General features: G+C 38.7%; 2 protein-coding genes across 3 annotated transcripts in view; both read left to right on the top strand.

The window, feature by feature from the left end:
- Window positions 1-5121, top strand: part of tmod2 (tropomodulin 2) — a 38332-nt gene extending 33211 nt beyond the window's left edge. Inside the window, exons 10-11 of one of the 2 annotated variants that reach the window (XR_007926152.1) lie at window positions 2177-2264; window positions 2295-5121. Coding sequence is in view for 1 of the 2 variants with exons in the window: in XM_051870037.1 (XP_051725997.1) it covers window positions 2177-2208 (32 nt within the window). In the remaining variant the exon portion in view is untranslated. Of the gene's footprint in view, window positions 1-2176 lie in introns of both variants that reach the window. The other variant, XM_051870037.1, reaches the window with a different exon arrangement.
- Window positions 5122-20688: 15567 nt separating this feature from the next.
- On the top strand, window positions 20689-27633 carry lysmd2 (LysM, putative peptidoglycan-binding, domain containing 2). Its single transcript, XM_051870930.1, has 3 exons — window positions 20689-21201; window positions 22333-22667; window positions 27039-27633. The coding sequence occupies exons 1-3, from the start codon at window positions 20947-20949 to the stop codon at window positions 27085-27087; spliced, it is 639 nt and encodes a 212-aa protein (XP_051726890.1). The 5' UTR covers window positions 20689-20946; the 3' UTR covers window positions 27088-27633.
- Window positions 27634-27862: the final 229 nt, after the last annotated feature.

Here is a 27862-nt window from a genome sequence, read left to right as displayed (position 1 = left end):
TTATTAAAGAGTGTTTATTTGACTCACCTGTACATTGTGCAGTGTGATAAGTTATCAGATCCTCACTGTTGTGCATTCAGGCCTTATATAGATGTGAACTAGTCAACACTGATTAACCAAACACACAGTGCCACATGCCACAGCTCAGAGCAGTAGTCTTATGTAGGCAGTTATTTGACTTTATTTGACTGGTCCACTTTGCTGCTTATTCTCTCCAAACTTATTCTCTCTTCAGCATAAAATCTGTCCCACTCAGACAGAACGCTGTAGAATTTAGCATAAAATGTGCACAGCTGTATGTATGTTTTGTATCAAGCTGGTAACTTCTAAATAAATCTTAGTTTCCCATCAATCTGATTAAAAACGTATGTGTCCTGACTCTCAGACATTGCGTAGCATTTGGAAATCTAATTGGATCATTGTAAGTGTGCCATCCAAGTCTAGATGGGCCGTCACCCTGAACAAATGGGTCCCCCACACAAATTGTCGAAAGGTCTTTTAATTAGTACGATAGTAGTATTATGATATAAGTAGAATGATATCGGCCGATACCGATAGTTTGGTTTTTCTTGAGGAAAAAAAATCTCTCCCAAATAATGTTGCAAATTATACAGGGAACCCTCTCATTTGGTACACTACAATATTAGAGGTTACAATTAACAACAGAAGTTTTATATTCAGCTGTTGTTTATTTTCAGATATAATAATTACACTCAAATAAAACTGAAATGTTTGTATAAAACTTAGTATCACATAAGGTAGTTTTCATAAGCACTTGTTGTCTTCATGGCAAACTTACACAAACATAATTAACAGTAAATAAGCTCCTCTCTAGTGTTTTTATATATAGATACGTAAGGAACTGTGAACATTGGAAAACATTCCTGAGGTAAATTTGACATGTGACACATTGTTCACAAGCTGTTTTATTGACGTCTTTCCGCGGTTGAAGCACAAATAAAGTGATTACATGAGACGTGATACATTATGGTAAGTTGTACTATATCTTTCAACATACCTTTGATGTTCATGCATGTTTTTCGAGATATAACTTGTATTGAAGAGGAAGAAAAGACTGAGGCGTTACAGCGATCTGACACGTCACATTTAAGAACGTCAAAACGCCATTTATTGTTTGAATTTCATGATAAAATGGACAGAATTTGAAAACTGAAACTTTTATTCTTATCAGAAGTAACAGCACAAAGCCTTTTGCGATTATTGGACGGGAGGCGCTACAAATAATATTTGATGTAGCATAAAATAAAAACGCAGACCTGGCTACCCTGGCTTGAAATACGGGTGATTCATAGGGTCAAAAAGAGCCTGCTTTAGCGTCACTATTTTTAAACTGTTAATGCGTTAAAATTCAACACAAAAGCTGGTTTGCCAGCCGCCAAGGAGAAGAAGAAGAAATTCAACACAAGAGTGATTTGCTTCACATACAGTATGTATGAGTTGCAGTCTGAACACATCTTTCCGCACCCTTTTGATTGACAGGATATAATCGGCCCTGATCATCGGCCGTTTTTGGCCGATAGTGGCCGATAGTGGTGATAATAGCTTTTATCGGCCCATAACAATTGTTGGCCGATACATCGGTGCATCTCTAATTTATAGCGCCTTTTTTTATTAATTAAAATATCGATATTTGGCGCCAACGTAACGATTCTCGTTTCACACAGATGATTTATCGCCACATCGATATTTTTTTTTTTTTCCACCCCTACTAAAGGCATCATTAAAATAGTCGTAATAGAGTAATTAATGACAGAATTTTCTTTTTTGGGTGAACTAGCCCTATAACGTACAGTATATACCTAAAATATAAACCGCTTCTGTACAAGCAAAAGCAGGCTAAAGTAGTGCCAATGCACTGTCACCGACAACTGATAGCAAACCTGCTACAATTTGAAATGACTATGCCCTGGATACTAGTGTGGACCCATTTGTAAAGGGGGGACCTGATTGTTCATGACACCAAACAAGTTTTTGGCTGAATTTGGTAATCGTGTGTAGCTTTGTAACAGGATAAAGGATTGACTAACACACCTTTTGATTTATTGATCCTCTTAAATGAGCAGATCTCATTAAAGTTTCTCGTAGCTCACAGCATGTTGACACAGAGCGCTGTGAATGTATCCGATTACTAACACGTCTCCGTTTTCTCTTTCAGTGCGGCAGAGGCGAGTAGAGAGGGATGTGTAGAGCATATTCTCCTCTCCATCTTTCTCTCTCTCTCACTCTCTCTCTCTCTCTCTCTCTCTCTCTCTCTCTCTCTCTCTCTCTCTCTCGAGCTGATCAGACTCTTGTGCCAAACCCTCTGAGGGAGCCGCATCACCTGAAGAAGGGACACAACTGGATACTTTGCCTCCCTAATGTTAATACTCAATGATCCTTTTATGTTTTATTGTCGTTCATTGTTGTTTGTTTTTATAGCTGCAACTCTTTTGCAGCTTTTTTTGTTGTTGTTTTATTTTTTGCTAATGTAAAACCTTTTATGCTCTTTTCTTTATAAAAGTTGAAATGAAACAGAACAGGTTACGACGGTTACATGCACACAAGTTCTATAGTGATCTATTCATGGATCGGCTAGATCAGAACCTGTCGCCCTCATTCACTCTGAACAAATCTAGACTCAACTGGACTGGATCTGCTGTGTTCCCTGCTAAATGTGAGCTAAATCTAGATTTGTCGAGTCTGGGTTTGGAGCACAGGTTTGAACAGAGCTGCGTTAGCCAATGAGAGTCATGCTGATCATAATGGACACTCCTTAATAAGTCATCTATACTCTTGCTGTTAGCTTCACCGTGAGTGCTATGTGTGGATGTCATTGGGCAGCTTGGTCGTCTTAAAAACACTCTGTTTCCACACTGCACCTCATCGCACGTTCTGATATGTTCTCCCATCGGTTCTGCTGCCGATTAAGATTTTCGTATGGTAAAATTCACCTCCATTCCCAAGACATACCAGCTGATACTGTGTGTCTGAAGAATTACAGTGCTAATTTAAGATCAGCGCCCCATTTCCGTCTACTGTCACTGGAGATGGAAAAACTTGTACTAGATCAGCACTAATGACAACTTTGGGTGTATAAATGAAGGTCAAATGTTTGACCCATTTCACATATGACTTAAACCTCTTAGAAGTCTACAGCTTTTATTTCCACCAAGCAATGCACTAAGGGATATTTTCTTTTTTTTCTGCACAAGAAGTAAGCATTTATGTAATGTAGTTGTCTATTATAGATTTAGAAGAGAGTATCATTTCCTATAGATACATCTGAAATGGCTTTTCTAAAACCATGCCAAAGACTAACACCTAAATACTCTCATTTTCAGGACTCTAGCTGAGGTCAGACAGGAAATAGGAGTTTGGATTTCATTTTTGAGTTTATTAAAGCAATAGTTCATTCTAAAAAGAAAATTCTGCCATTGTTTTCTTGCACTGATTTGTTCCAAACCTGTACGCTGTTGATATTTTTTACGCAGTTCATGGTAACCAAGGCTGCCACAAAAAACGTTAAGTTGGTGACTTATATTCGCCTTTACTGTAGCTATCACATCAAGGTTGCATGTCAGTGACATCAAAAATCATTGCTTCACCATATGGCTTGGAATGTAGCTCACAAGACTTTGTATGGAAAAGACCTGCATGAAGATTCTTCAAAAATTCTCTTTTTGTGTTCCAAGAAAAAAAGAAGCAACAACTGGATATGGGTTTGGAACAACATGAGTGTGAGTAAATGGCAAAAGGTTTAATTTGGGGTGGATTATTCATGTAGTTTATGTAGGATCTCTGCATCTAGAATAATTTTTTTTTGAAGCACATGGTCTGTGCTGAGGAGGAAATTAGGGAACTCACTGAATGAGAGCGAGAGGGATGAGAAAAGGTTTCGTCTTAAAGGGACAGTTCACCCAAAAATGAAAATGTTGTCATCACTTACTCACCCTCAAGTCGTTCCAAACCTGTATGAGTTTCTTTCTTCTGTTCAACAGAAAAGAAGATATTTTAAAGAATGTTGGTAATCAAACAGTTGATGGTAGCCATTGACTTCCATAGTAGGAAAAAAATATATATATATACTATGGAAGTCAATGGCTGCTGTCAACTGTCTGGTTACCGACATTCTTCTTTTGTGTTAAACAGAAGAAAGAAACTCATACAGGTTTGGAACAACATGAGGGTGAGTAAATTCATTTTAATTTTTGAGTGAACTGTCCCTTTAAATAGCAAACAATTCTGGGAGCATTTAGTTGTCCCGGTGCAGCTAGAGCCCAGAACATACACACATGCATGTTTGTGATCGCATGCATGTTTGCAATGTAAAGCAAAGCTTTATCTTTTCACTAAAGCGATCTAACATGCTTTCAAAATAACAGTGTAAAAATACCGAATTAACCTTTATACTGCTTGTCATCTTTTGTGAGCTTGTACTTCTTACAAGGTTCATTGATTGTGGTATATGTTGTACAGCACAGACGATTTGGCAGGATTTTGTGGAAGGTGGTGAATGGACCTTTAGTACAAAAGTATGGCATCTCGGACTGAGCAGTCTGAGCATGGCCAGTATGGATTATATAGCTGGATTACAAAGGGGAACATGTTTTTTTTAAAAGCAAAAGCTAGGACCAAGTTTGAAGTTTTCCTTTTCTCAACATTGACATTGTGTTTTATTGTTTTGTACTGTTCTGTTTTGTAAGAGCCTTGTGTATCAATTGACTTTGAGTTTGTTTGTCCGTTATTTTCCTTTTTGAACAAATGCTGAATTGTGTGTATGAAATTGTAGTTTTTTTCCAGGTTAGGGTTTGTTTCATTCCATCTTTGTTTGATTATGGGTTAAAGGTTCATTACTTTGCTAAAAGCTTATGCTTGTAAGAAGGAGCTCTGCAGTCTTACCGTGAGTTTATTTGAAATATCCATCTCAAATCCTCTTCAGAAGACTCCACACATATAAAGGTATACATATAAATATCATGTATCGTAAATGCCTCATATATTGCCGCAATTTTGTATGTTGATACTACATGTCTGGATTCCAGAAGAGGAAATCTTATTATGTACTGTTAATAACACAACTGTGTAAAGTATCAGACGTCCTCAATAAAATGTATGTTTTTACAGATTTGTCTGTTCATTTTCTTTCTCTAATCCTGCTGTGAGATCCAAAGAGTTGACAAGTGATTGTGAAACGCGTTCATCTCATCAGTTTGTGACAAGTGTGTGTGTGTGTATATATATATATATATATTTTTTTTTATATATATATAAATAAGCCAGTTATATCTTTTGCTGTAGTGTGTCAGTAGGAAATATCAGTTCACATTTCCAAACATTCATTTTGCCATTAATTGTTGTAATCCAGCAACATTTTTGAATGCACAATACGTCTGACAACAGCCGGTGCTCCACACGGAGATCTGATCTCACCATCATCAAATCCGTCTGTGATTACATGAAGAAACCGATGAAACTGAGATGAACTAAATCCCGAAGAACTGTGGCCGTGTTTCCAAGACACTTAAAGAAACCGACCTGCAAAACTATCTGAAAAACAATGCGCAAATGTACCTGGACAAAAGCGCAAAGGGTGGTCACTCCAAATATTGATTTGATTTAGTTAATAGAAGTTAGTTCATTGATAAATAAAATCTATTTATGACAGTATTTTTGAAAGCATCTTCACTTTACAGTGCCTAAAACTCTTCACAGTACTGTATCTTTGCAGGTATATATATATATATATATATATATATATATATAATATATAATGTATATATGTATATGTGTGTGTGTGTCACGATCACCGTCTGTTCCTGTCAGTTCCTGGACTCCATTTCCCATAATCCTCCCTGCCAATCACATGCACACGCCACACCAATCACCTGTTGCCACATACAGCTTAGCACATTATCTGGACTATTTAAGACTCACTCACACACCACCTCATTGCGAAGTCTTGATTCACCATGTGTTCAATTCTGAGTGGTTTCCTGTGTTTATTGTCTGCCTGTTATCGATCCTGTCTGGTTACCTGTTTATGATTCCCTGCTGCCTGCCTTTGGACTGTTTATTGTTATCTGGACTGTGAACGTTTTCTGCCTGCCCTGATCTACTGCCTGTATCCTGACCACGATTCTGCCTGTCCCTTGCTGTTCCTGTTTGCTCCTGTCTGACCCTGCCTGTACGACCACGCTCTTATTTAATAAAGCTTGCAAATGGATCTCAGCCTGAGTCTCGCTTCGTTACAGTGTGTGTATATATATATACACTGATTATATTAGTTCTAATTAAATATTTTGTAATAACCTTTTTTTACAGTCCATGGTAATAACTAGACAAAATGGCTAATTGATAGATTTTAAAAGCAATGCTTTACTAGTTACTTGAAAAAAGTAATCTGATTACATAACACGCATTACTTGTACTAAACTGTTCATAAAATAAAGCTCAGCCTGTTCTCTACGGTCAGTCAGCTAGTTACAGCCATTCAGATACTTCTAGACTAGGAAACAACCTTCAAGCACATATGTGCACAGATGTTTTCAGAAACACGAGCAGTGCAGTGTGTGCAGAGGTAGAGTGAAATATGCAGGTGAGGTTTTATTTTAATCAGATCCAGTTTCTATGATTATTTGGAGATGCCAGACACATGATGTCATTGAGATTACATCACTCCTGCTGTGTCTTAAACTCCAGCAGAGCTTATCTCATCCTAACCAACCCCAGCTCAACAGACCTCACCGCTACATGGGAAATGAGTCATAAAGTTCTCTCTCTCTCTCTCTCTCTCTCTCTGTGTGTGTGTGTGTGTTTGTGTGTGTGTGAGAGAGAGAGAAAGGCATGGAAAATGTTCTGCTCTGAGGCTGACGTCATTGAACTTATGTATTTTCACCAGATGTATTCATCTTCTTCTGTGATTATACTTGTCCCAAATGATCAACGGGGTTTCCTGTGAACTCCTCATGTTGGTGTTTTTTGGATTCAAGAGAAACCACATTCCTCAGCACCAGTGAGTGATCTATAGACTGGGTTTGGAATCAAATTACTGAACCTCTATAGAATATTACTGGATATTGAAATTATCTTGATATGATCTTGAAAGTGAATCACACTATGATCTGTGGTGTCCAATTAGAGGAACAGAAAACATTCTGTTATGCACAGATTAGAAATAACAGAATCTGATCTGAGGTCAAGGTCACCCAGATGAACAAAGATGAAGTAACTCTGTGTGCGTGTGTGTGTGTGTTCGTGTTTTTGTGACATATCAGGACACAAATTTGTATAATGACATGGGTATGACATAGGTATTACAAGGAGAGGGTGACTTATGAGGACATTACCCCATGTCCCCATTTTTCAAAAGGCTTTTAAATCATACAGAATGAGTTTTTGTGAGAAAGTAAAAATGTGCACAGTTTTCTGTGATGGGTAGGTTTAGGGGTAGGGGTAGAGGGATAGAAAATACGGTTTGTACAGTATAAAAACCATTACGCCTATGGAATGTCCTCACAATTCACAAAAACAAACGTGTGTGTGTGTGTGTATGTGTGTGTGTTTGGCACTCTGTTTTATTTTCTCACCCCTTCAATTCTATGTGCTTTTTTCTGCATCATGGTTAATTTATAGATAAAAAAAAATTATCTGTATTTTATTTTATTTATTTATTTTTTTGTATTGCCTATTCATTTCCCTTTTCCCATTTTTCCCAGCACATGGAAATGCACAGCATAAAATTATTATATTATTATTTATATAATAATAATTAATATTATATTATTTATATTATAATATTTTTCATTTTATATTATTATATTTACTCATGCATGAATGGTGTAATTAATGTAAAATAAACAAATAAAATAAAAATACTGTAAAATAGAATAATTTATATGAAAAATAATAATGCGGTCAAAATACCATAACCCCTTTCTTTATTAAAACAGTTTCTTAATGTTTATTGTTTACAAGTCACCCAAGGAGATCAAGTGTGATTCTAAAGTGAGGAGAGCACAATGTGTATATCACACATTTAAAATAACTAATATTTGTACATTAGCACAAAATTAGAAAAATATGGATGCAATAAAAATGCTAAGAAAAATAAAATAAAAATATATTTGGATGATCACAGGTGTTTTCTGTTTAAATCCGTGTGGGCACAGGTGCGCTTTGTGAGAAAGAGATTCTCCTTCTAAGCACAGGTTCTGTTTTAGTGCATATGGAATTGCCCCTTCCCTGTTGGGAAGGGGCTGTAACTGGTGCTCTCTGTAGGGAACTGTCGTGCACAAGTGCTACCTGTGGGGAAAGGTTGGCGCAGACGCTCCCTGTGGAAAAGGTCAGGCACAGGTGCTCCTTGTAGGCAATGGTTTGGCACAGATGCTCTTTGCAGGGAAGGGGCAGGCACAGTTGCTCCTTGTAGATAAGGGCCGACCACAGTTGCTCCCTTTTGAAAACCCGTGGGCATGGGTCCTCTTTCTTGGGAATGGCTGAGCATGAGAGCTTCCTGTGGCAAGGGTCGGTCACAGGTCCTCCCTATTAGAAATCGTTAGGTACGAGAGCTCCATGTGGGGAACAGTTGGGCACAAGTGCTCTTTGCGGAGAAGGGGCAGGTCCAGGTGCTCCTTGCAATGAAGGGTTGGCCTCAGGTGCTCCCTTTTGGAAACCAGCAGGCATGGATGGTTCTTATGGGAAATGACCAAGCATGAGAACTTCCTGTGGTCTTAGGCAAGCCACAGGTCCTCCCTGTAAAAAACTGTTCAGCATGGACACTTCCTTTGTAGAACGGTGTTCCTTTATAGAACAGGTGGGCACAGGTGCTCCTTGCAGAGAAGGTACAACCATGGATGCTTTTCACAAGGAAGGGTTGACCACAGGTGCTCCCAGTAGGAAAACCATCAGGGATTAGTGTTCTCTGAGAGAAACTGTTGGGCATGGTTGCTCCTTGTGAGGAAGGGTCGGCCACAGGTGCTCCTAATTGGAAACAAGCAGGAGCAGGTGTTCTACGTGGGAAAGTATCGGTGCATAGGGATTTTCAGGAGCAAGGGTCAGACACAGAGGCTTCTTGCAGGTACATGTGTACGGCTGCTCCAGGGTAACATTAGGCCACGAGAGCTTTGCATGGGCAAGGGTCAACCACAGGTCCTTCCTGTGAAAAGCATGGATGCTCCTTCCTTGCAGAGAAAGGTCAGCATGGTTGCTTTTTTCAGGAAGCTGGCGCCCAGAGGTGCTCATTGTGTGAAACTGGTGGCCACTGATGGCCTTGGATGAACATGGGTGAACTGCAGTTGCTCCCTGTGGGAAAAGGGGGGATCATGAAAATGGCTGTTCCCTGTGGGGAATGCATGGCCATGGATGCTCGCTGCATGACAGAAACTGGTGGCCACAAGTGATCCCTGTTAGTAACCAGAGGCCATGGGCGTTCCCTGGGGAAACTGGCCCCAAAAGTGATCCCTCTTAGTTACTGGCACCATGGCAGCAGGTGCTCCCTGTGTGATACAGGGGGCCACAGGTGAATCCTGTACAGATGAGGGCAAAGGTACTCCCTGTGAGAAACCGGCGGTCAGGCATTCTCCTTGTGGGAAACCAGCAAACATGGCTGCCCCCTGTGGGATACCAGCAGGCAAGGGTGTTCTCTGTAGAAAGGGATTGCCCTTCTAAGCTCAGGTTCTATCTTAGTGCACATATAATTGCTGCCCATGGTTGCCACTGGTGTTCCTCGTAGGTAACCGATGGGCACTGGTGCTCCTTGCGGTAAACCATGGGTGATGCCTATTGAAAACTGGCAGCCACAGGTGCTCCCCGTTTGAAAATGGCAGCCACAGAAGCTCCATTTGGGAAAAAAAGTGGGTGTTTTTGACTGGAGTAGTCTAGGCCAGGGGTTTTCAACATTTTAGGACACGCGCCCCCCTACGTTTATCTAATTTTACTCGCATCTCTCCCCCCCCCCCCCCCAAAACCACAATTACCCCCAACCCCAACCAATGCGAATATCATTCATATATTACTTGATGTGTTCGAACATCATTGCTATATTACTTAATATGCTGCATGTAGTGTACAAACCCCATATCTACACCGGACGTGACCATTGTCGCGTTGCGCCTTGCCACAAAAGCTTGAGGGGCTGTCCACACAGAACGCGTTTTTCCATTCCAATGCGCTACTGTTCCATTGTTTTACTATGTAAACTCACGCTAGCCGGATGCGTGTGACCACTGCGCTCGAGTCTTGCGTCTTTGGCAGCATCTCGCGCATGACAATCAGCATGACAATTAAAAAATGCATCTCAAGACATTGCATTTTTTCCCCATTCCACTGCCCGCATTTCAAAGCAAAAACGCGTTCTGTGTGAACGAGCCCTGAGGATGTCTACACTGGACGCAACAAGTGACCATTGCAAATCCATTTGTTCTTTATGTCAAAAGTAACACCGACGCTTTGGAGTATGTCAGAAATAGAATGAGGCATCAGTTTACTGTCGGGGATTTTGTCGGAGACGCCGCTTGCGTCCGGTGTAGACAGGGTATTAGTCAAACCTGAAACATTAAAAATATAAACAGCTTAATGACTTCAAGGGACGGCTGAGCTTGTTTTTCATTCAGTTTAACTTCAGTTGTGCCAAACCTTCTGTAACCTTAGCCAACGATTATCTGGGAGAGTAAGTCAAATTGCCCCCTCTAGTGGATGACTAAAGATTTGCTAGTAAAATCTCACATTTACAGCCATTTCATTTGAGTGTATGCTTCTGAATTAACAGGTGCTTGCACCCCTCTTAACGGGTGCTAGTGCCTCCTAGGGGTTGCGCCCCACAGGTTAAAAACCCCTGGTCTAGGCCAGTTGTGCTTTTAACACTATCTATAATGTAAAGTATTGTAAAAGAAAGAGAGAGGGAAGAGATGAACTGAGTAAAAAGAGCCCTGAAATGAGTTGATTTAAATGCATTTTACACAATAACAGTGAGTTCCAGTACATTTTCAATGGGAGTGATGCAGCATTCTGAAAAATGGGGAGGCGCTGCTTTCCAAGCTCATTCATTAGAATTCTGTCACTTTTTCATGCACAACAGCAAGCAACACACCCTAAAGAAGATAAAAAGCCACTTTTCCAGCTGCCACACATCATTGCCAATTAGAGATGACTCTATTCACAATCAATCAAATGCCTTTTAGCTGTTTTGTGGTCAAAAAACAACATGGAGGACTAGATAATTACAAACATTGATGCTGACTTGACAAAGCTTGAAGACCGCAATAAACCATCCAAACCATACTACACCAGTAATATAATTTATACATTCTGTAAAGGTTTAGCCAGGGTAGGAGTCTTGCACCAGGTATTTATTTCCTTTAATAATACATTGGCTGATGCATCGTCGTCATCATCATGTACACACTAAACTTATCAATCGCCCAATCTTTCAATCGAAACAGCACTAACACAGACTATGCATACATTTTGGTGTGTTTGTACAGTATAAAAATCATTATGTCTATGGAATGTAGCCATAAAACATGGATTCCCAACATGGTGTGTGTGTGTGTGTGTGTGTGTGTGTGTGTGTGTGTGATCTCATATCTGTAATAGGCCTATGTGAGTAAACACTGACTGCTTTGTGTTAAATGTCCTTGTCAGGCAGGGGACAAACCCTAGGTGTGACAGAAGTTAAACATTGACCTTTAAACTGTGATTAGCAGCAAATGAATGTGAATAAGCAAGAAGGCCTGTTTTCATAGATAGACAGACAGACAGACAGACACACACACAGACAGACAGACAGATAGATAGATAGATAGATAGATAGATAGATAGATAGATAGATAGATAGATAGACAGGCAGATTATTCTTTAACATTTCAGTTGAACCCAGAACAAATGAAAACATGTTGTTTAGAAACGACTTACATACTTGCAGTGTGTTCTTTTACAACTGGAAATAGCAGGTTTTGTGCTGACACACTCTGTTTTAGTTGAAGTAGTTGTCAAAACCCACAAGAGGAGTGATGAACGGACATTATCGGTTAATGTGCGCCATCTACACATAGAAAGACGAATTACATGTGATGACTACAGCGACCAGTAGAGGTCAGTGTTAACCTGATATTATTAAGGAGGGTTGTTTTTAAATTATACAAAACGATTCAACCAATAAGGTAGCTGTAGATTACACAACAGTGCCTTTTCCAGCAACCTTGGTTCTGAGCCATGAACAAAATCAAACTAGCTCCAAGATAAATCACAATATAGTTTCAGCTTAGAATCTTTTATGAGTGAATTAACTACTTTGTTCCAATGAAGCACAGCAAATTACATAACTGGACCAAAAACTAGGCCACTGGTAAAGTGTAAAAGTTTACTATATATTCTATAAATATATACAATAAATAGTTTGAGAGGGTATAGATATCTTCATTCGCAGTGCTTCATGGGAGTGGGTGGTCGCAGCCGAGATGTTTTGGTGCGACTTTCGTTTACATGGTAACATCGAATATGGATGCATCTTTCCTCAGGATTATTATTAGGTAGTGTTAATAAATAATATATATAAAAAAAAACCTTTATGGATTCAAATGTTCAAAATATTGCAAAAAAGAAAGGCCCTGACTTTCCCTGAGTTGTATAGTTGAGTCTGTGGATGAACAGCTGCTTTACCTTATAACTGGTACAATATAGTGTTTTATGAGTGAAACACTGTATTGACCTCTTTATTGCTCTTTTGTTGGATTTTAAAAATGTATTGTAAATATTATCTATTCCACATGACATATGTTCCTGTGTTTGATCAGGAGCTTTGATGTTTGAAGAGAAAGATGACCGTATAAAAAATTGATGTGAGGGACAAGAAAAAGAGGAGAGATGATCTGTGGAATAAAGGAGAGGAGGATGAAAGTAAACAAAAATGACACGACTCATTTCCATTAAAACCATCTACCATCTAATGATAAAAGGCCATGAGATGACCCTTATATTTTGAGTCCGTGACCTAATGGTTTCCTTTGTTTAATAGCATACAGATGATGTTTTCACACTTCATTAAATGAAATGGTGCGTAAGTGGCATTAGTAAGAAATAACACATGAGAATGAACAGATGCTCTGAGCTCGCTCAGATTAATAATCCTCTAGGGTCCTTGAACACCTGCTGTAAGAACATCCAGAACTCAAAACACACCACTGTGTGACCCCTCCAACATTGATTGCTTATGTTCACACAAACCTTGACATTTGTATTCATCACCTGTTTGTCACACAATTCATCCTTAGTCATCCTTGCTAAGTCAAGCATCACTACCACCTCTAGTAGTGTAGTGTAGGTACTGTTTGTCCTATATGAACCTGAATTAAAATGTTATTATTGAGGAGAGGTGTGCCATTATTTTGGATGAACTTTTTTATTTTTTATTTTACAGTATCTCAAAGAAGTGAGTACACCCCTCACATTTTTGTAAATATTTTATTATATCTTTTCATGTGACAACACTGAAGAAATTACACTTTGCTACAATGTAAAGTAGTGAGTGTACAGCTTGTATAACAGTGTAAATTTGCTGTCCCCTCAAAATAACTCAACACACAGCCATTAACGTCTAAACCGCTGGCCACAAAAGTGAGTACACCCCTAAGTAAAAATGTCCAAATTGGGCCCAAAGTGTCAATATTTTGTGTGGCCACCATTATTTTCCAGTACTGCCTTAAACCTCTTGGGCATGGAGTTCACCAGAGCTTCACAGGTTGCCACTGGAGTCCTCTTCCACTCCTCCATGACAACATCATGGAGCTGGTGGATGTTAGAGACCTTGCACTCCTCCACCTTCCGTTTGAGGATGCCCCACAGATGCTCAATAGGGTTATTAGGGTTATTCATGGTTCCCTCAATGAACTGTAGCTCCCCAGTGCCGGCAGCACCCATGCAGCCCCAGACCATGACACTCCCACCACCATGCTTGACTGTAGGCAAGACACACTTGTCTTTGTACTCCTCACCTGGTTGCCGCCACACACGCTTGACACCATCTGAACCAAATAAGTTTATCTTGGTCTCATCAGACCACAGGCCATGGTTCCAGTAATCCATGTCCTTAGTCTGCTTGTCTTCAGCAAACTGTTTGCGGGCTTTCTTGTGCATCATCTTTAGAAGAGGCTTCCTTCTGGGACGACAGCCATGCAGACCAATTTGATGCAGTGTGCGGCGTATGGTCTGAGCACTGACAGGCTGACCCCCTGTCTATTTTCCAAACACAACCTCTGGATATGACGCTAAGCATGTGCACTCAACAATTCTTTTTTTCAGATCCTCAGAGAGTTCTTTGCCATGAGGTCCCATGTTGAACTTCCAGTGACCAGTATGAGAGAGTAAGAGCGATAACACCAAATTTAACACACCTGCTCCCCATTTACACCTGAGACCTTGTAACACTAATGAGTCACATGACACCGGGGAGAGAAAATGGCTAATTGGGCCCAATTTGGACATTTTTACTTAGGGGTGTACTCACTTTTGTGGCAGTGGTTTAGACATTAATGGCTGTGTGTTGAGTTATTTTGAGGGGACAGCAAATTTACACTGTTATACAAGCTGTACACTCACTGTTTTACATTGTAGCAAAGTGTCATTTCTTCAGTGTTGTCACATGAAAAGATATAATAAAATATTTACAAAAATGTGAGGGGTGTACTCACTTCTGTGAGATACTGTATTTTATTTTATTTGGAGGCTTGCAAATTACCCTACTATGCAGCTGTCTGATTAACCTGTTTTTAGAGAGTAAAGGCAAAGTCCCTTTAAGAAAAGTCATTTCACTCGGCAGCCATCTTTGACACGCCTCTCGGGCATCCAAGTGCAGCTCCTATCTCTTTTAATGCGGAAACATCAAATTCTCTAAAGCTGTTTGCCAAGCTTTTAATTAAATTTCATATTTGAAATCACCAGTGAAATCTGACGACAACTGTCTCATAAATTCTGGATCAAGCTAATGCGCATGTGCAGTCTTAAGTGCGCGTCTAACTGTTTCTATAGGAACCGGAGCTTCTAAAGGTAGCTGCAGTGACGCGATGACTTTACCAATCAGTGATTGGCTCTTATTTAGAAGGCGGGACTTATTCCGCCATATTGCGCGTTGCACTTTCTCCCATTCGAAACAATACGAGTGATGAGTCTTTGTGTTATTCTATAATCTTTGGTAAAGGCCAGATTAACATGCTAAATGTCTGCTCTTAGAGCACCATACCAAGCACCCAGAACACCCTAGCAACCATCCAGAGCACCCAGACAACCACCCAGAGCACCCTAGCAACCTCATAACATCACACAAAACCCCTAGCAACCATCCAGAGCACCCTAGCAACCTCAACCTGTAGCATCTGCATAGCAATGTTCATTTGCCACTCAATGCAGTGCAGTCTTTATTTCTTTAAGAAGTCTTCCAGCATGATTGGAAGACGTGCTCCTGTTGAACATCTGTCTTTTCACCTGTACCAGGTGCAATAAATATCACATGATGCCCTCAGTTCCTCTGTTAAAATATGCATGACCCCGTAACCCCTCTGCCACCCTTCAGCTCTGTTCTATTAGAGAATATAAGTGCATGTGTGTATGAAGTGGTATACACTAATGACATTATGGAAACATTATTCAAGTGGTTCTAAATAAACAAAACATGATGCATATTAATTAAGCCTTTCAGTAATGAGCTTTACTGAAAATGGAGGACTTTAAGAGAGCAGCAGGTCTATTGTCTGCTGAGGGTGTTGAGTAACATTTACAGCACCTGCTGCTCTTAATAAGGTCCGAAACCTGGATTCTTGCATTGACATTAAGTCATATAGAGTATATAACATAATTTATTCAGTCAGGCCACACTACCAGAAACAAAGGAAAAATATATTACAGCAGTTAATACGTTTGGGAAGTTCACATACAGCCTAACAGCCATCCATCCTTCTATCTATCTATCTATCTATCTATCTAATAATAATAATAATAATAATAATAATACATTTTATTTTAGGCACCTTTCAAATCACTCAAGGTCACCATACAGTACATCAAGAAGAAATAGCAACAAGAACAATATTAAAAAATAATAAATAACAGTAAATAACAATGCCAGTAAACCATAAATAAGTAGAAAGCAGCAATTTCAAACATGACAGCTATAAGAATAACAAAAAACAAAAGTGCTAGACTTGAGTGCACATAGTAGTCATGAAGGATAAGCTATTCTGAATAAATGAGTCTTAAGTTTAACTTTAAATTGAGATAACGAATCTGAATCATGGATGTTGACTGGAGAGAATTCCAAAGGCGTGGAGAAGCACGGCTAAAGGCCCTATGGCCCATGGTGGTTAGATGAGCAGAAGGTGTATGAAGGAGACCCAAAGAAGAAGAACGTTTGAGAAGGAATGTAGGGCTGTAAGAGATCTGAAAGGAAAGGTGGAGAGAGGTTATGAAGAGATTTGTAAGTGAGGAGAAGAATTTTAAATTCAATCCGGAATTTGATAAGAATCCAATGAAGCTGTTGAAGTGATGGGGTAATATGTTGTATAGATGGAGTCCAGGTTATTATACGAGCAGCAGAATTCTGAATCAGTTGGAGTTTATGAAGAGATTTGTGTGGTAAACCAATTAAAAGAGAATTACAGAAGTCAATGCGAGAGGTGACAAGCGAATGAACAAGAATAGCAGAACTGCGCGGAGTGAGACAAGCAATATTACGGAGATGAAAATAACAAGACCTGGTTATATTATTAATGTGAACTTCAAATGAAAGGGTGCTGTCAAAGATGACCCCCAAGTTCCTAACCTTGTGGGAAGGGAAAACGGAAGAACTGTCAATGGATAAAGGAAAAACTGCAGGACCTAGAGAGAATAGAATTAGTGCCAATAAGGAGTACTTCAGTCTTACTGCCAATGAGTTTGAGAAAGTTGGCAGAAAACCAAACTTTTATTTTGTGGAGGCAGTTGGTAAGACAGGCAGGTGGAAAAGTGGAATCAGGGTTTGTGGATACATAAAGCTGTGTATCATCAGCGTAAGAGTGGAATTTAATACCGTATTTGGAGAAAATATTACCAAGTGGGAGAAGGTAAATTAGGAACAATAGGGGACCTAAGACAGAACCTTGGGGGACACCACAGCTAACAGAAGAAGGTTGGGATTGAAAATATTTTAGTTGTACAAACTGTGTATGGTTTGAAAGGTATGAAGTGAACCAGGTGTGAGGAATACCAGTGATACCAGTGGCGGACAGACGGTTCAACAGAATATTGTGTGAAATGGTTTCAAAAGCTGCACTCAAATCAAGCAAAACAAGAATGGATAAGGATCTGCCATCAGCAGCCATTAACAGATCATTAGGCACTCTCAGTAAGGGTTTCCGTACTATGCTTAGGACGAAACCCTGACTGAAAACACTCATTTAACTTATTATTACTAAGGTGAGCATGGACCTGTGCTGCCACTGCTTTTTCAAGAACTTTAGAAATAAAAGGAAGATTTGAGATGGGATGGAAATTATCTAAATTTTTAGGGTCTGTGCCAGGTTTCTTAAGAATTGGGGTAATAGCAGCTATTTTAAAAGATGATGGAACAATGCCAGAGCTAAGAGAGGTGTCAATAATATGAGTTATAAGAGAAGAAAGAGAAGGAAAACAGGCTTTTACCAAATGAGTTGGTATAGGATCAAGTAAACATGTGGAAGAATTAGATTTGTGAATGAGATGAAAAATTTCTTGTTCAGATGGCAAGTCAAAAGAAGAAAGAAAAGTAAGAGGAAAATCAATTGAGTCACTGTTTGGTGAACTACAGTGAGTGGTAGCCAAAGAGGCCAACTGCTGGTGGATGGCGGTTATTTTGTCATTAAAAAAAGACATAAATTTATCACATTGAGCAGTGCAGTACAGGTGTGCAGGAAGTGTGTCAGGAGGTTTCAGAATACGATTTACAGTGGAGAATAAGGCTTTAGTATTACCATCTCCAGACTCAATTAAATGTGAATAAAAATCATTTTTTTGCAGTAGAAAGAGCATCTTTATAAAGATGTACATGTTCACTATGCAACTCTTTATGCACCATAAGTCCAGTACGCTTATAAAGATGTTCCAAGCGCTGTCCTCTTGTTTTGAGCTGGCGAAGTTCAGGAGTAAACCATGGCGCGGAGTGAGTAAATGATACAGTCCGAACTTTAAGAGGTGCGAAAGTGTCAAGGAGCTGCCGTAATTCAAAGTTATAAAAGGAGACCAAATCCTCAGGAGAAGTGAGATGGTCACTATGTGGAAGATCAGTAATTGCAGCAGTAAACACTGAAGGGTAGATCTTTTTTATATTCCGAAATGTCATCAAGCCTTGTTATTTGGATTTAGAGAGTGTAACATTAGCATTAAAAGAAAGCAATTTATGATCAGATAAGGGTATTGCAGCTGCAGTACAGTTCATGGGTGTAACACCTGAACAACAGACAAAGTCCACAGTAGAAAGTCCACATATTGCTGGAGACCAAAACTGTCCAGACAAGAAATGAAATCTCTTGTGAGTGGGTTACTGACATTGTCCACATGAATGTTAAAATCACCCAGTAGAATAATATTAGGTGATAAGGTACACAGAGAGGTTAAAAATGCAGAAAATGCGTCTCTCTCTCTCTCTCTCTCTCTCTCTCTCTCTCTCTATCTATCTATCTATCTATCGCCACACTCCCTTCTAATTAACAGGTTTAGATATCCCAGTAATTCCAGTGATATAGCACACAATGGCATTCCAGAGAGTGCTTCCCACTTTGTTGCAGCAGTTTGGTGAGGGTCATTTTCTGGACAATAAACCTGTGCCCAAAGTGAAGAATTTGACTGGCCTGCACAAGGCCTACACCTGACCTCAATGATGATATATTTCAGGGGTGCCTAATCCTGTTCCTGGAGACCTACCTTCCTGCAAAGTTTAGCTCCAACCTTGATCGAACACAACTGAACCATCTAATTAAGATCTTCAGGAACACTTGATAATTACAGACAGGTGTGATGGATCAGGGTTGAATCAGAACTCTACAGGTAAGTGGATCCGATTGGCACATTTTAAAACGTAATTTTTTATTCCTGTGATGCAAAGCTGAATTTTCAGCAGTCATCACTCCAGTCTTCAGTGTCACATGATCCTTCAGAAATCATTCTAATATGCTGATTTGGTGTTCAAGAAACATTCATTATTTTTATTAATATTGAAAATGGTGTATGTTCTTCTCTAGGAATTTAATTCACAGCCTTTTAATGCTTGTATAGTGCTATGGTTTTTCATATGTATTACCACAAAACTACATCACATATTGTGGTATTACAGATGTAACATCATCAGTTTAACCAGTTATGAGCTACATCTACTGTCAATCAAGCTTCTCAGATGGGTTGTAACACTTTTCAATGTACTTCTACTGGAATCACAAACACCACAAAACTGGAGAGTGTATTAGGCCTATTGCCACAACTGTGAGAAGTGATTAATACACAAAAACATAAATTTAGTAGTTACATATGTTAAAAAAAAAAAAAAAAAATTGTTACAACAGGCCAGGGTCCCGTCTGAGTTTCAGTTCACAGGAACAATAGAAAATGTCTGGGAATCATAAAAAGACAGATAAGAAGAGAACTGTTTATGAGAGCACTGTCACTGTAGTGGTCTTGCTCTGTTGTTTGAATCTGTTTCCTCTCTAATTGTTTGCTTGCCTAACTGAACCTGTGTAACCACAATCCAGCAACATGTAGACACCTGCTTCCTCTTTCTCTCTTAAAACCAGGTCATGTGTGGTTTAAAAAAATCAAGAAACATCTCAGAGGTAAAAAAAAAAAAACCAGATTCAGGGTGAATAAGAAGAGTTTCAAGTCAAGAGATAATGTATTTTTTAAAATATATTTTGCAATAATCACATCCTCTGTATTTAAAAGCACAAGATTTTGTATTATTATGAAATACTGTAAGTATACAAATCCATTAAGGTGTGTAATTTTAGAAGTATTTCTGTGGGTTTTATTATGTTAAGTGATAATCTGCACAGACTAATATCTTAATCTGGTTGGATTATATTTTGTGACCTCACTGTCCATGTTTAAGTTTGGATACATAATACAGAGATGTTTCACATTTAATGGAAATACTTTCTGCATGTACAGTATTGTCATCTACTTAAATCACTAGCATTCATATGATAAATTTAGTTCATCATAACATCTGAAAGCATTTTAGCGTTGTGTCGTTTGTTTGGTGACATCAGAGTGTTACATTTCTTCAGTCTGTGTAAATGAACAGTTGCGTTTTTAAGCAAATAATTCACAATCACATTCTAAAAGAAACAAAGCTTTAAAATGGGGGGAAATCCATAATGTCTTGAATGTGTAGCCCTGTTTTGAAGACAGGCAGGCCTGTTGTGCTTTTGATTATTATTGTGAAATGTGTATTAAAGCATAGCCCTATATCCCATTTCCTTTCTAAATGGATGTTTACATTCAAACACTCGTCGAATCTATAGAAATATATCTATTTTTCTTAAAGATGTAGAACGAGGCACTGCCTGGACCTAAGAGCGCGTCTGAACTATATACTAAACAGCACGCGACGCTTGAACAAATTCTTTGATTGGTCGACTGGCTGACGACGTCACATTCTATTCGTAACCCTGAAAAACGCGACGCGCTAGTTTGCAGCTAGATAGGGGTGTCATCATCACACACGCGCAGATCAGGTTTCATTGGACCTCTCTGCGTCTTTCACGCAGGCCCGCGGTAACGACAATGGCGACTGGAAAAATAACACAATTTTCTAGCTTCCTCTAAGTATCACCGCTAAAAATGCGCTGCTCGGGGTGTGACGGTGGAAACATGCGTATCTTGTGAGTTGGCTAATATTAGTCTTTTGGTGGTGAAGCGCGCGCGCGTCACGGCAGCTTTAATAATAACGGATTGAAGATGGCGGAGTTTTCTCCGGTGCTGCCTCCGTTGCGGGATGATGGAGGAGGCGGGCGGTATGGACAGCCGCTGTTCCCCAGATCACGGTCCGGTTCGGAGTCGGACAGTGAATTATCGCAGAGTTTGGCCCGCACAAAGACGCGCTCGTACGGCAGCACCGCAAGCGTCACGGCGCCGTTAGGAGAAACATACATAGAGCACCGGGTAACGGACGGGGATACACTGCAGGGTATAGCGCTCAAATATGGTGTTACGGTGAGTCTCACATCAGTAAAGTCACCCATTTATAAGAAACCATTTCCTAGTCATCTCTATACTCAACGTTGTTGTGCATCATTTTGGAGCATCATATACAGACGCAACATGGATTGTGTCTCAAAAACTCAGTGAGCTGCCTATCTAGACAACAGTTTTGGGACAGCAATTTGTGGGCCCATGCCGTTACATGTTTCACAACCTAGTGAGCTCCCTACTTAGGCAACGTTGTTGTGTGTCATAATAGCGTTCATTCTTTTCTTTTGTTTTTGGACATCGTAGATGCGACGGAGCACCTGAAAATTTGAAAAACAAACAAACAAACAAAAAAAAAAAAACAATGTAAGCGTCCACGTTCAAAACGTCCATTGTTTTAACGTTTTAAAAACGTTTTTTCTTGGTTGTACTAATGTTGAGGGAACATTCCATTATGGAAACATTACTTTTAAATGTTCTATGAACCTTCTGAAAAAGTAGTAACATTTAAACAACGTTAGATAAACATCAACTAAACGTTCCATGAACGACGTATAAATGTTTTTGTGCTGATATTTTAATAACATTTTTAAAGACGAGAACGAACGTTCTAATAACATTACTGGACGAGCATTTAAAACATTTGAGCACTTAAAGAGAATTTTTATTTTTTTAACAGTCTAAATTGGCCCAAAACCTATTAAGTTGTCTTAAGCCTATAGAACTTAAGATGTGCAAAACTCCTGCAAACACCTATGATGCCAAGGTTAACTGTATACAAATATAACTTTTGCGTACGATGGCCATGCAGACATAATGAATGAATTGTGAGAAACCTAATTAAAAGTTCATAATACCACACATCCAGCCATGACTGAGTGTGTTGAGAGAGATTTGGAGATCAAATAGATGTGTAAACTGATTGAGTGAAAGTGGGAATTGTCAGGAGTTGCCTAAGGAAATCACATCCTTCATTATAACCTTGATCTCTAAGCAAATATTTACTCATGTAATTTGATTAGTTACATGAGACACATGCGCATAATGTGGAACAAGCAAACACTAAATGGATATGTTTATGTATGTTTAGGACTGTTTCTTGAAAATAGAAGTTAATATTTGATATTTTTTTATAATTGTTCTTGATTTTCACAGATGGAGCAAATTAAACGAGTCAATAAACTATTCAGCAATGACTGTATATTCCTGCGAAACACTCTCAATATTCCTGTTAAGTCCGAAAAACGTTCCCTCTTTAACGGACTGTCTCTGGAGTCACCTGACAGTGAGGGAACCACACTGCTGGAGTCGCCGTGTGTGAGTCAGGATGTGGACATCCCATCACCCCCACCAGAACCGGCCATCCCGGAGCCCAACACCCGACCCGTGCAGGCAGAAGAGCTGTCTGCTAAAGACTACTTACATCGACTGGACTTGCAGATCAAGCAGTCCAAACAAGCCGCCCGCAAACTGAAAGAGGATGGTGGGAGGTAAATGAACCCTTGACCTGCATGAGCGTTTCTCTGCCTTATTAAACCTACTGACCTCTTAATTAATGATGAACAGAAGCTCTGTTCCAAACCCTAGAAAGTTGCCTTGCTGTCTGTTGCCTACGTAGGCAGTGACCTTATAAGGCAGCATCCTAATTGAAAATTAACACTCTTTATGTGCCAAAATGGACAATTCTTGTTTATTTGGTCTTTTTAAATATGAACTAGACAGTCATAGACACACAGGCAGGGGTCCTGAGATGACTCTGAATATCATTTTAAACTGATAATAAGAAGAAAGGATCATGTGACACTGATGCTGAAAATTCTGCTTTGCCATCACAGGAATAAATTACATTTTAAAATATATTCAAATAGAAAATCTATTTTAAGTTGTAATAATATTTCACAATATTACTGATTTTACTGTATTTTTATCAAATATGACCATAAAAGACTTACCGACCCCCAAACTTTGAACTGTACCTTCAATGTAGCCATCAGAAGATTTCAATAGTTTGACGTTAGCATGTTGCTGTAAGCGAAAGATGCCATATGCTTATAATCATACCGGTCAAAAGTTTGGAAACATTACTATTTTTTATGTTTTGAAAGAAGTCTCTTATGCTCATCAAGCATTTATCATTTATTTGATAAAAAATACAGAAAAAAACAGTAATATTGTGAAATATTATTACAATTTAAAATAATGGTTTTCTATTTTAATATACTTTAAAATATAATTTATTTTTGTGATGCAAAGCTGAATTTTCATCAGCCATTACTCCAGTCTTCAGTGTCACATGATCCTTGAGAAATTATTCTAGTATGCTGATTTATTATCAGTGTTGGAATCTGCTGTGCTGCTTAATAATTTTTTATAACCTGTGATATTTTTTTCAGGATTCTTTGATGAATAAAAAGTTTAAAAAAAGAACAGCATTTAATTAAAATATAAATATTTTGTAACAATATACACTACCATTCAACAGTTTGGGGTCAGTAATTTTTTTTTTCTTTCTTTTTTTGAAAGAAATTAATACTTTTATTCAGCAAGGATGTGTTAAACTGATACAAAGTGATAGTAAAAATTTATATGGTTATATATAAATATTTCTATTTTGAATAAATGCTGTTCTTTTTACTTTTTATTCATCAATTAAGCCTGAAAAAGTATCACAGGATCAAATAAAATAAAAAAAGCAGCACTGTTTCAACATTGATAATAACTGAGTATCAAATCAACATATTAGAATGATTTTTGAAGGATGATGTGACACTGAAGACTGGAGTAATGGCTGATGAAAATTCAGCTTTGCATCACAGAAGTAAATAATTTTTTATATTTTAAAGTATATTAAAATAGAAAATCATTATTTTAAACTGTAATATTATTTCACAATATTCCTTTTTTCTTTATTTTTAATAAAAAAAAAAAAAAATGCAGGATTGATGAGCATAAGAGACTTCTTTCAAAAACATTAAAAATAGTAATGTTTCCAAACATTTGACCAGTATTGTATGTGATGCAACATAGTCAAAGTCACATACTTAATTATAATATTAAGTATTGAATGAATTATATTTATAGTCAACATTACTCTCAACTTGGTCCGGCATCTTAGTTTTTTTTTTTATTTTTTGTTGCAATATATTGTGGGATTATCTGTAAAGATTACATGCAGAAATTGGCCAAAAGAAGGTATCTTGGAAGCATAATGTGTACTTTTTTTAAAGAAGCACACCTTTTTTTCAATGTTACTGACTCATCCAGAGCACCTTTTCGATACAGCAGCAGTAGGAAACTTACTGGAGCAGAGGACGACTGAAAATAATTGCTGACCTGTCCATCAGTCTGACACGGTGCAGTTTTTATTTTAGCTGAATCAGTCAGCCAGACTTGTGTCTGCATCTTTCAGTGTATAAGGCAGCAGTGTTTCGAGAGAATCCTTGTTGTCTTTCCTCCATTTTAGGGCAATGAAAGTTGTTTGTCATATATTCTTACACAAACATACACCTGACTTGTTTCTCAGAGTGGAACCAGTCAAGTCAGTCCTGAAAAGACATATCACTGACATGTCTACAGGCGTGAGCTTGATTTATTCAATCAAGCTGCAATTTGGCACGTCTTTGCTGATGGCAGTAAATTGCAGGTTGTAACCTGTTCAAATGTTAAACTCTGATGACCTCTGTGACGCTCCAACAACAGGAAGGCTCAAAATGGTGAACTTCATGCAAAAACAATTCTTCTCATCATTTACTCACCTTCATGTCATTCCAAATCTGTATGACTATATGCTTTTGTAGAACAGAAAAGGAGATGTTTTGATGTATCTTACAGCTTGATGACTATAGGCTGTCAAGGTCCAGAAATGATACAAAAGCACCATGAAAGTAGTTCATACGAGTCATGAGCTGTATTCCAAGTCTTCTGAATCCATAGCTTTTCAAGAGGACTGACTGAAATTTCAGTATTCAAACCAATGGACATTTGATTCCTCTTGAGGTTCTTTGGGCAGCTTGAACATTCTGGGCATTTGAGTTAGTGTTCAGTGCTTCTCAATCTGCCATGAGACACACAGGCACCAATTGTGTTTGGTGACACAAGGGGTGGCAAATGATGACAGAATTTTGTTTATTGGGTGAATTATTCCTGGAATTAATTTCCTGTGTAATATGTTCTCTCTTAATCGTTTGATAACTGATGTGTAAAAATATCGAATTGAAAAGCGATTCATGAATGTTTCCTCTGTCTGTGTAAGAGATATGAGTACAATGGCAGAAAACTGCTTAATTAATCATGAAGCTCTGGAAAGGAAGTAACAAACCCTCAGTACATATGCGCTCAACCATGTCCTCTACATGGAACGATCAAACAGAAGTGACATTCTGATCAGATCAATGCTGCGACTGAGTCATGGAAATGATCAATGGCCAGCACTGCTCATCGGTCGTTTTCTCCACATAAATGAACTGTTAATCCAAAACCTCCAATCTGGAAATATTTATTGACTGGCAAACATGCTGGTTTCAATTAAAACAAATTTCCTGTGTTTAAATAGTCTGTTTGAGGAATACAGGAAGTCAAACAGGGCCAGATCAGAGTCTGATGCAGTTGTTTCCACAGACATCCCATTGAACTCTTTCCTTCTGGAGGAGATGGTGACTGAATCAGTCAGGGTGCCTTAAAGGGATAGTCCACTCCAAAATGAAAATTCTGCCATCATTAAAGCCCAACGTATACTTCACTTTTAACACATGCGTGAGGGTCAGCGTACAGTGCACGTGATGCGAATTTCGTGCGCACCGATGAGTATGCACACCGTCTGAGTTTTCGCGCAGGTCACACATGCGCATTTATTTACTTTTTTGCAGTAATTAGTTTATCCTCAAGGTGGCAACCGTGCCCTGGGGGTGTCGATTCACAAGGTAGTCAAAGAAAAACTGCATGGGTGCTTCTCATTTCTTATTTGTGCATCCTCATTTCCTTTCCTCGCTTCCTTTCCTTGTGTCTCAGCTCCACCCCCGTAGGATGTGAGGGGAGGATGCAAGAAAAGAAAACGAGGACAGAGACGAAGGAAATGTTATTTGTATATTGGAATGTTCTTGTTCACCCGAGCGTCACTTCAATGTGTCATCAGCTGCGCTCGAGGGATCTGCCCTCATGTTGTTAAAGTTTGGTTATTTAAAACATTTATAATAAATATTAATAACACAAGATGCTCCGTTGAAATATGTGAAATGTAAAGTTTATTTAAACTGCAAAAGTAAAGAATACATTTAAATTATTGTTGACAGATGTGACAGGGGAGGAGAATGTATACGTGCGTCAAGTTTCTCGACGAGGAAGACTTCCGCAAAGGATACACCTGTGTATCCTCGCTCATGACTCCTCAGGAAGCTTCCTCACTCCTCGTTCCTTGCTTCCTCACAGTGCAATTAGAGAATTGAGATGTCCTACAAGATGGCTGAGCTTGATCGGTTTCAAGGTCATAGGATGGAGGAGCGAGGAAATGAGGAGGGATATTGAGAAGCACCCCATAACTACTTTGCAAGGCTGTGCATTCGACCAAGCGTACACGTAAAAAAACGAAGTATACTTTGGGCTTTACTCACCCTCATGTCGTTCCAAACATGTATGAACTACTTTCTTTAGTGAAACATAGATGGTTTTGAAGAATGTTGGTAATTAAACAATTTCGGTTCCCATTGACTTCAACTGTATGGACAACTTTATATTGTATGATAATGGAATTCATTGGGAAACTAAACTATATGGTGTGTGTGTATATATAGTATATATATAATATATTATTCTATTAGTGTTACAGCTGATTATTTACAATATTGTTTGTCTGTGTTTAATTTCAGAGAAGAAGACGACCCATCCAACTCAACATCATCATATCAGGAGATCTGATTGATTCTTCTTCATCTGTTTACCTGCAGCGCTGACAATGACCCATCATCATCTTCATTATTCCATCCCTCTTTTGCCTACTTTTTTTACTCTACCATTACCCAAACTGCAACACAGGACTAACAGGTCCATCATTGCCTTCTTCAGCAGTATTATAGTGATTTTATTTCTGAATTTTATCATCGTTGTTCCATCTCACATAACATTAAAGATGCTACAGCCGAGTTTGTCTTCTTTAGGAAGCAATAGCCATCCACATCGCAAACTTATAACCACAGTCTACGCTCCTATGAAATACTGTATCTGCAGTCTGTCCCGTATAACGTATCACAGATAAAACTACTCGGACTCTGTGTGGCTGCCTGCTGATTTTAATTTATTGTTTTTTGTTTTGTTCGCCTATAAAAGCTTTATGTGTGGGGTTGAAAGGGATAAATAATGCTGTTTTGGTGTGAATGTTGTGTTTTTGTGTGTTGGGGTTTAATAAAAATGTTTTACTGTGCTGTTTGATTTGGGTTATGCAGAATAAATGCTTCTGTAAGATGATCATAAGAGCTTACTGTTTCATAAATTATAGATCTGCAACAAAGTGTTGGGTTATTATAGGATGGATCTCTAAATTAAAGTTAGTTGCAACCTTTGTCTCTAAATAGGCTATTATATTTTTGAAAGAACATGATACTTGCAATTGTAATAACAGGCTATTGAGGTATTTTTGCATGCGATAAGTGAGCATGCACAGCGATAGGAAATAAACAATAATGAATTCAAAAAC

This window comes from Ctenopharyngodon idella, chromosome 18 (genome assembly GCF_019924925.1).
Source record: "Ctenopharyngodon idella isolate HZGC_01 chromosome 18, HZGC01, whole genome shotgun sequence".
In the NCBI taxonomy this organism is placed as follows: Eukaryota; Metazoa; Chordata; class Actinopteri; order Cypriniformes; family Xenocyprididae; genus Ctenopharyngodon; species Ctenopharyngodon idella.
Note: the sequence above shows the minus strand (reverse complement) of the source record. Positions and strands in the feature narration are given on the sequence as shown.